This window comes from Salvelinus namaycush, chromosome 8, assembly GCF_016432855.1.
Source record: "Salvelinus namaycush isolate Seneca chromosome 8, SaNama_1.0, whole genome shotgun sequence".
Lineage (NCBI taxonomy): Eukaryota > Metazoa > Chordata > Actinopteri > Salmoniformes > Salmonidae > Salvelinus > Salvelinus namaycush.
The window spans coordinates 44,603,116-44,613,299 of NC_052314.1; the positions used below are offsets into that span (position 1 = coordinate 44,603,116).

The window sequence follows — 10,184 nt, forward strand, 5'->3', positions numbered from 1 at the left end:
ATAAGGATGTTGTGATATGTAAGTTTGGAGTTGGGCAATTCTATTGCATTACTAGCTGTTGATAAAATAGTTATTTCTGTCGGCCGAACTGACGGAGGCAAGAAGGCGGATGCATGGGTCTATTGAAAACAGCGCACGCCACGGAGAGACGAGAACCGAGAGGAGGGTGCATAGGCTACACAAAATACTTCCCCTTTAAACAGGGGACGCGGCGGCGGGGGATAGATAGAGAGGGGAGAGGGAAGAGATTTAAAAAAATAAATAAAAGGAAGACAGACAGCGAGGGTGGGAGGGAGAGAGAAATAGAAAAAAAGAAAGATGTCATCCTCTCGTTTGAAAAGCCGAGGCGAAGCTTGGATTGCGGCCGATCAGGGACTCTCTAGCTAGGGACACGATTTTACGCAACACCGAGGCTTTGGAATCCACCACCGCTTTGGCCTCTCGGAGCTATCGAAATAAATGACTCTTCCTCCACGCATTTACAAACAACTGCGGACTTATTATTACTTTTGATATATTTTTCCTTATTTTCAATAACCAAATTTATGCATCGATTTGAGAATATAATTTTTCCTTGGGCTATAATATAAATATACAATGTAAATGCATAATTAAAAGCATGCATCAACCATTTTGTCGCATTTTAGTCATGTTGCATCCTTTCGTCCCACACCATATAACAACATTTTAGTCTAACATCATTACTGTCATATAATATTGTCATATAGCTGACAGCCTTTCAAAATTGATCATTCATCTTCAATAATTTATTTTATTGAATGCACCGCGATTTAAACTTTCACACAGAAATATTCACCTTTTGATATTTGAAACTGCAGAGAGGAACTAGGTAGGCTATTACAGCAGGTGGAGTGATTCATCAGTTGGCCCCAGCCTATGGTTGGTTGGCCCCAAGTCTCAGGGGGATATATAGTTCTAGTTTTGACACCTGGAATAAAAGTATCTGACATCATAGTGCTTCAAAATGGATTCTTCTTGGAGTAATTTTCTGTTTCAGGTAAGTTTGAGTGTGTGTGTCAGAGAAATAAAGATACACATTCTGTTTAGTGTCTCACTCATCAGAGTGCTATGGCTGCAGAGGTGAATGCACTTGGGATCCTGGGATCATACACATGCTTATTATGTTTGTGATGTCAAATAAGTCTTAAACTGACAGCTTGTGAACTGTACCCCTTACAGATTTGTTGTAGTACTGCTTATGAGGGCAAGAGTAAGAGCTTGTGTGTGTGGTGACTGGTCAAAGGGGGCATGATCCCCCATTGATGTGTATTTCAGGTAGCCTAGTGGTTAGCGCATTGGGCCAGTAACCGAGGCACTGTTCCCCGGGCGTGGAAGATGTGGATGTTGATTCAGAGGGGTTAAATGCAGAAGACACATTTCAGTTGAATGCATTCAGTTGTACAACTGACTAGGTATCCCACTTTCAAGTCCTCAGCAGCTAATTATTGCTCTCATTTCCCCAGACTCCTCTCTCACAGACCCAGTCTGAGACAGCCCTCCAATCAGAGCTGCTTCCGGACATGACTGGCTCTGCCCAGAGCCCCCCTACAGAGCACATAGCCCCTCCCCCATCCACAGTGGACACAGCCGCCCTGAATGAAGAGCCTTTACCTGGTGAGAATGCAGGTTTTGTGTCCCAAAAGGCACCCTATTCCTTATATAGTACACTACCAAAGTGGTACACTGTGTATGGAATAGGGTGGGGGGTGCCATTTGAGACACAGGCAGGATCAGGTACAATTTACTCAATTGATCAATTCTACACAGTCTACAATAATATTAGAATAATAATATATGCCATTTATGAGACACTTTTAACCAAAGCGACACACATACAATTTTGTATGCGTGGTCCCAGCGGAAATCAAATCCTGGCATTGCAAGCTACATGCTCTACTGCCTGAGCCACAGAGGACCACTATGTTTATTCAATATTATTCCAATTCAATAAACACATATGGAATCCCCAATAAACAACTAGATAGGAGGGGGGTGGAGGGGCATTGAGAGGTTTTCTTGTTGTCAAGAGTCACATCTGCTGCAGACTCAGCGGATGCACCTTGATGTCCTCTCTTTACATATCAAAGCTGAAAACACACACACACAATCTGATATATCTCTTCAGCCCCACCCTGAACCATGGGATTTCTTACCTCAGGAAACAATGTCCTTTTCACACTCCCTGTGTCTGTTGCATATGTTTGACAGACAGAGAGGGAGAGAGGGGTGGAGAAAGAGAGGGAGCGAGAAGGACTAAAGAGAGAGGTTGTGAGAGAGATAAAAAGATAAAGAAATAATGAGTGGATTGTCTACATCTGTGATGGTGAGAGCAGTGCAACAATGCTAGATTATAGTTTCTGCCCAGCACGCACATAATGTTCTGAGAACCATATATTTTTTGTCCTGTGGTTGTTTTGCATGTAACCTTCCTACAGCTTTCTGGGAATGGTGCAGGATAGTTGCTTGGCTTTGGAACATTCTCAGCACTTTAAGGAACCTGAAAATTTTCTTGGTATTTCATTACTTTAACCAGGGGCACAACTTTGGTTTTAGAAGTGTGTGGGGGGGGGCATAACCTGGTGGGTGGTCTGGGGGTCCTCCCTCATATTTTTCGGGGGCATCTAAAGTTAATTTCCTGCATTTCTACACAATCCAATATGACCCATTTATTATTGGTTTTGGGTGTGTTATGCCAAGGCCAGAGTGACAACCCAATGGACGGTCGACCCCCAGGGCCAGGACTGAGCTGTCCAGCAGCAAAAAATTGCCCAAATAGGTATCTCCCCTGACGTGGGCATGTTTTCAATACAGTCTCATTTTGTCATACTGTATTCCATATACGGCATGCAGACCTTATGAAAGTTGCCCGGTATACCATTAATATTGGAATAAATCTAGTGATACATAACTTGACATTTCTGCCATGCATTGTGACATCGTGGATAACCAACCTTCCAATGAATAGCAATGACATGCAGGTGTTTGTACACATGCATATGAACACACTCTCATTCAAATGCACACATGGACACACACACATGTAAATAGATTATTTAATAAATAGTGCCATACATGCACTCAAACATATTTAGTTGGCTTTGCTGTTATGATTTTTGTGGTCCTTGATTTCTTTTGTTTCTTGCATTGTTATTTTCTGTTTTCCTTTGTCTTTCTCTTTTGTTCATTTTGTTGGTTGTAAGTGCAAGGGGGACTTGGGGGTGGGGAGTGTTATAATATTTTCTCGGGGGACTGTTGGGGGGGTCTCGGATGGTTGAGGGGCAGCTCTTGGGGAACTGAGGGGGGGGATCTTGGAGGGCTGGTGGCCTGGCGGTTGGGAGCTTTGGCCGGTTGCAGATGGATCACTGGTTCGGGTTCCCGTTTTTGACCTTGTGGGAGATCTGTCGACGTGCCCTTGAGCAGGGTGTTGACCCTGGTTGCTTCTGTGTGTCGCTCTGGATGGGAGTCTGTTAGATGACTAATGTGATGTAGTTGTTGAGCGGCTTCACTGCATGTTTTAAGTATTCAATAAAGAAAAAATGTAATTTTTATTAATGGCAATGCATTTCTTAGATGCTTAGTTACAGTTTAATTTGATAACAGTCTCCAGTATCAACATTTACAAGCAAACAAAAACTGATAGAAGGGAGAATCTGTAGACATGCTGAGATAAAATACATACTCTGCCAGAATTCAGCCAGCCTTCACAAGACCATAACATATGCAAATATGTCCCCTTTTGTGTTTTACACATCCAGCAGAGGAATGACATTTCTGAGTGCATGTTATTCAGTTACACTGGCATCTAGTGTTCTATGGATGGTCTTAAACTGCAATAATTTATGTCTAAGATTATATGAACATGACTGGGCATTCAAACATATCTGTATCCATTCATCATCATCAATATCTTCTACCGGGTCTTCCTCACATTTTTGTTTTACATTCTTTGTGTCATCAGGAAAAGCCTCAGTTTGACAAACCTCCAAAGTTGATTTCCAGATTGCCTTAAAATAGTTTCAATCTTTGAAGTATCTGGCTTGTCCAGTGTTTGCTGCACAGAGAGAATAAAGTGTTGTATCTGCTCAAATTCACCTCAGCTCCGTCACAGACTGGTCTTCCCTGGCTGCCTGACCCTGCTGAGACCCGTCACCATCTGATCCTCCTAAGATGAGGCATGACAAAGAATTACCTTGGTGTACATTTATACATTGATTCTCTTCTTGGATAATATAATGGTTCAATAATTGAAATGACCATTATTCCCAGATCCCAGACTGTAACCTTAATCTTAAACTGCTGTCCTGTAGCTACTGTAGGTCTACCCATCAACTCAAGATGGAACTTTGTATCATTCACTGATGTTAATATATTGCAAAATTCACCTGAGCTCTGGAGACTGGTCTTTCCTGGCAGTCTGACCCTACTGGGACAGCTATCACCATCTGATCCTGCTATGACATGATGATCATAGTGTTGTGTACTGACGGTGCACCATGACAGTGAAGCCTGTAGAGCTGTTTATTACTGTGTCCGTTTTAAAAGTAGGGAATTAGCTAGGGAAACTGACAAATCAATAACATTACATTGCTATACTGACTCTAATAAAAACTCCCGTTCCACAAAGAAAACAGAATTATCAGTCTTCAATCATTTGGCCGCTGGTTTCATAGTTTGACTCGGGTCTAATGTGAATGAGGCAAAAATAATACCTATTTTTGGCCACCTCTCTCTCTGATGGTACAGCAACTGGCGAAAGCTAGCTAAGTTCATTTAATTCTGTTGAAATGGGACAAAAAGGCTACAAAACATTTCAAATCAAATTTTATTTGTCACATGCGCCGAATACAGTGAAATGCTTACTTACAAGCCCTTAACCAACAATGCAGTTTTAAGTAAAATACCTAAAAAAAGAAATAAAAGTAACAAATATTTAAAGAGCAGCAGTAAAATAACAATAGCGAGGCTATATACAGGGGGTACCGGTACAGAGTTAATGTGCGGGGGCACCGCGTCAGTCGAGGTAATTGAGGTAATATGTACATGTAGGTAGAGTTATTAAAGTGACTATGCATAGATAATAAAAGGGGGGCAATGCAAATAGTCTGGGTAGCCATTAGATGTTCAGGAGTCTTATGGCTTGGGGGTAGAAGTTGTTTAGAAGCCTCTTGGACCTAGCTTACTTATTCAGTATGTGGGGCCCATGTAGGAATCCAACCCACAAACTCTACCCTTAGTTCCCTTTCAGGAGTTACCTTCTCTCACACTTCTGTTTTTTCCTCTTTCTCTTTCACCTCTCTCTTTCTCTCTCTCTTTCTCCCTCTCTCCTTTAGAGAAGGCCGTCTCCAAGCCTGGCCGGCCGACACACATCTGCAACACATGTAACAAGCAGTTTAAAAACAACTACAACCTCCGGCGCCATCAGTCGGTGCACACTGGCATCAAAATGAAGGACAGAGCAGCCAGAGAGAGGGAGGATGGGAGCAAGGGAAGAGGAGAACGGCAAACAATCCCTCTCTCCCTCCTCCACCTTTCTCTGCCCTCTCATCCTCCTCCCGCAGAATCCCTCCCCCAACCCTCCCCACTTGGAAACAAGGGGGGCCAACCTGTTGCGGTGTCCATCGCCCCAGCTACCGTCACCATGGCTGCGCCCCAGGTGCTCCAAGCTGCAGTTGTGGTTGCCGGGACAATGGTACAGGTTGGTTGGTGCCTGTTTTGTCATAATTATTGAAGAATAATTTGTTGCACCCTTTGCCTTTCTCTCTTTCCTCGTCTACTTTATTGTGCAATGTAACCAGAGTAGCTACACTGACCCCACAGCCAGCACTAGCCAACTGTCCCTTTCTTCTCTCAAACCTAGAACCAGAATCTGGGGCCTCAACCCAACCCCAACCCCAACCAGGTGAGGAAGAACCATGCGTGTGAGGCCTGTGGGAAGGCCTTCCGAGACGTGTACCACCTGAACCGCCACCGGCTTTCCCACTCGGACGAAAAGCCCTACCACTGCCCTATCTGCCAGCAGCGCTTCAAGAGGAAAGACCGCATGAGCTACCATGTACGCTCACACCAAGGAGGGGTGGAGAAACCTTATGTCTGCCCCCACTGCGCCAAGGGATTCTCACGGTGAGAAGGGGTATGACTGGGTGGTGCGGGGGGGGGGGGGGGGGGGGGGGGGGGGTCAATTGTGAGATAAGTATACACACATACACATACAGTACCAGTCAAAAGTTTGGACACACCTACTCATTCCAGGGTTGTTCTTTATTTTTACTATTTTCTACATTGTAGAATAATAGTGAAGACATCAAAACTATGAAATAACACATGAAATCATGTAGTAACCAAAAAAAGTGTAACTTTTAACAAGTGTGCCTTGTTAAAAGTTCATTTGTGGAATTTCTTTCCTCAATGTGTTTGAGCCAGTCAATTGTTTTGTTACAAGGTAGGGGTGTATAACAGAAGATGGCACTATTTGGTAAAAGACAAAGTCCATATTATGGCAAGAAATGACAATCCATCATTACTTTAAGACATGAAGGTCAGCCAATCTGGAAAATTTCAAGGACCATGAAAGTTTCTTCAAGTGCAGTCGCAAAAACCATCAAGCACTATGATGAAACTGGCTCTCATGAGGACCGCCACAGGAAAGGAAGACCCAGAGTTACTTCTGCTGCAGAGAGGATAAGTTCATTAAAGTTACCAGCCTCGGAAATTGCAGCCCAAAAAAATGCTTCACAGAGTTCAAGTAACAGACATCTCAACATCAACTGTTCAGAGGAGACTGCGTGAATCAGGCTTTCGTGGTCAAATTGCTGCAAAGAAACCACTACTAAAGGACACCAATAAGAAACAAGAGCAATAGACATTAGACCAGTGGAAATCTGTCCTTTGATCTGATGAGTCCAAATTTTAGATTTTTGGTTCCAAGCGCCGTGTCTTTGTGAGACGCAGAGTAGGTGAATGGGTGATCTTCACGCAATGCGTGAAGCATGGAGGAGGAGGTGTGATGGTGTGGGGATGCTTTGCTGGTGACACTGTCTGTAATTTATTTGAATTAAAGGCAGACTTAACCAGCATGGCTACCACAGCATTCTGCAGCGATACGCCATCCCATCTGGTTTGTGCTTAGTGGCACTATCATTTGTTTTTCAATAGGACAATGACCCAACACACCTCCAGGCTGTGTAAGGTTTATTTGACCAAGAAGGAGAGTGATGGAGTGCTGCATCATATGACCTGGTCTCCACAATCACACGACCTCAATGGTTTGGGATGAGTTGGACCGCAGAGTCAAGGAAAAGCAGCCAACAAATGCTCAGCATATGTGGGAACTTCTTCAAGACTGTTGGAAGAGCATTCCAGGTGAAGCTGGTTGAGAAAATGCCAAGAGTGTACAAAGCTGTCATCAAGGCAAAGGGTGGCTACTTTGAAGAATCTAAAATCTAAAATATACATAGATTTGTTAAACACTTTTTTTGGTTACTACATGATTCCATATGTGTTCATAGTTTGATGTCTTCACTATTATTCTACAATGTAGAAAACAGTAAAAATAAAGAAAAACCCTTGAATTAGTAGGTGTGTCCAAACTTTTGACTGGTACTGTATATGTACATGCACATTTTTGTGAAATTAGTCTGGAGTTCTAATAGAATTCAGTTCTAACTGACGTCTGTAGTGCAAAGGTAGCTCCATCGACGAGAAATTACTGATAAGACACAGATAAGACACACGTGGGGTCTTAATCCCTTCTCCTGTCTGTTCCAGACCCGACCACCTCAACAGTCACGTCAGACAGGTGCACTCCACTGAGAGACCCTTCAAGTGCCCGGTAATCCTCTTTTTTCTAACTCACTTTAACTCTTTCACTCTCTCTTTTTCTACTCTCTGCATGTATTTTTGACCCCCACGATTAATCTTTCTCGGTCCATTTGTCTGTTAGTAAGTCACACGCGATATCTCAGATGGGTCTTGCCATAAAAAGATCAGTAATTTACAAAATTACACTGAATGGCCAGATGGTGGCGCTATAACCAGCGATTCAAACGCTAACTTTGAAAGGTCACGCCCCTCAACCCGTGTGACCTAAAGTCATGAAATTTGGTACATAGGTCCCTCCTCACAAGGAACAAATTTTACTCAGGGACCCATTTTACACTATTTTGGATTTTGTGAAAAACACTTAACTCCTCTGGCACCGAATGACCTATCTGCGCGAAACTGCATAATCCGTGGGCGACGACATTTTAACTCTTGCCTTGTTCTTTCTCGCTATTTTCAACCCTGTTTCCTGTCGTATGTCCCTTGATTCTCTGTATACACTGTATGAATTGTTTTATAGGCAATTTAATGACATTGACCTGCCTAGCTTCTAAAATATAATGGCAAAGAAACATTTCCAAATGTCCAAGATACACCAATGGTTTTGTGTGTGTGTGTGTGTGTGTGTGCGGGCGCGCGCACGCGCGCTACACAGACCTGCACGTCTGCCTTCGCCACGAGGGACCGTCTCCGTGCCCACCTGATTCGCCATGAGGAGAAGGTGCCGTGCCACATCTGTGGCAAGCTCCTCTCTGCCGCCTACATCACCGATCACATGAGGGTCCACAACCAATCACAGCACCATGCCTGCCACCTGTGCAACCGCAGTGAGTGGACTTCCATGTTATTTTTTTTTATGTGTGAAAGGAGAGGAGAATACCTGTGTAACAGAGGTGGTTACACAGTTATCCCTCTCTCATTCTTCATGTCCTTATCTTTTGTTCGTCATCTTTTGTTCCTCACCTTTTCTTATTTCTCAATGCTCTCCCTCCTGCTCTCTTCCTCCCTCTCGTCTCCCTCCAGGCTTCACCACCCTCACCTACCTGCGTGTCCACGCTCAGAAACACCACGGCCAGGAGTGGAAGGAGAGCGGCGGGACACGGGGCATGTTCGGCGGGGCCGGTGCCGGCGGGGTGCTGCTGTGCCAACTGTGTGGGGTGCAGTGCAAGACACCCACCCAGCTCCAGGGCCACATGGGCACCCACGCCGTCACCCAGGTCCAGGGCGCCCCCAGCAGTAGCCTCGCGGGGACCGGTACCATGGATGTGGCCGTGTCTCTGTCAGGCAGCTCAACCGTGAGCCTGCTGGTCACTGACTGCTCCAGCATCGCCCCCCAGCCTCTCAGCTAGCAGCCAGGCCCATTGGAGGGAAGGGGGAGAGGGGATTGGAGGTAGAGGAGTTTCGTGGAGACTGCAGTCAGGAGAGAGGAGTGGATGTGGCTCTGGGGTGAAGTTTCCCCTAAGTACAGATGTAGGATCAGCTTCCCCTCCCCAATCCTAACCTTAACCATTAGTGGGGAAACTGGAAAAACGGACCCAGGATCAGCATATAGGGGCATTTACCCTACAGTGGATGTCTATGTATGTTATGAAGGCCAAAGTATGCTGCAAACCAGGTCCCCTTTGTATTTGATCCTATTTTAAATGTTGCTGTTGTTTACGCAACAGTCACTTTCTCAACTGCCATTGGTGGACACGAGAGAGGGGAGGAAAGGAGAGACCATGGAATCCCCGTTTTTTTTTTTTCAATTAAATCCTACTGAACGAAATATAAAGTTTTCCGGTCCAATATGCCACTTTTCCATTCACACAGAACACAAACTCCCATAACAATGTTTGGGATTTTACAAATACATCGCCATTTATTTTCCTTGGAAATATTGATTATACAGTATATGATCACCCAGACGCAGTATGAGCTGTGGTCCTACATTGGCTTTTAGCTTTTTCAAATGAACTGTCTCCAAGAAAGGACTGTTGCCTTTTCATCAGAAATATGTCATCACCATGTAACTTTACCCTATGACTGATAGACAGGTGGCATCAAATGGGTATTTATTTGTATATTTGTCCACTGAATGCTCGTCTTTCTTTGCTTTCTATGATCTTGTTATTATTCTGGATGCTCTGATTTTTTTATTCTCTCAAAGTTGCATTGGTCTGAAAAGTATTTGTACTTTTGTGACACGTTTTTGTGAGACTGTATTCTTGACTGTTCATCTGTTGGTGTAGAATCTCCTCTGTTAACGTCACTGTATTAAAGCCGTAGTATGTATAACCTATATGCACTTTATCTGTGAACATGTACAGCATCTGATATCAGAGATGCAGTAGAATAGAACATTT

At 44.0% G+C, this 10,184-nt stretch overlaps 1 protein-coding gene across 1 annotated transcript; it reads left to right on the top strand.

The window, feature by feature from the left end:
• Window positions 1–240: 240 nt before the first annotated feature.
• LOC120052705 (myc-associated zinc finger protein-like) lies at window positions 241–10,120 on the top strand. Its single transcript, XM_038999771.1, has 7 exons — window positions 241–1,018; window positions 1,485–1,635; window positions 5,352–5,716; window positions 5,879–6,141; window positions 7,786–7,849; window positions 8,495–8,666; window positions 8,863–10,120. Exons 1-7 carry the CDS (start codon window positions 986–988, stop codon window positions 9,186–9,188), a joined length of 1,374 nt encoding a protein of 457 aa, XP_038855699.1. The 5' UTR covers window positions 241–985; the 3' UTR covers window positions 9,189–10,120.
• The last annotated feature ends 64 nt before the right edge of the window (window positions 10,121–10,184 follow it).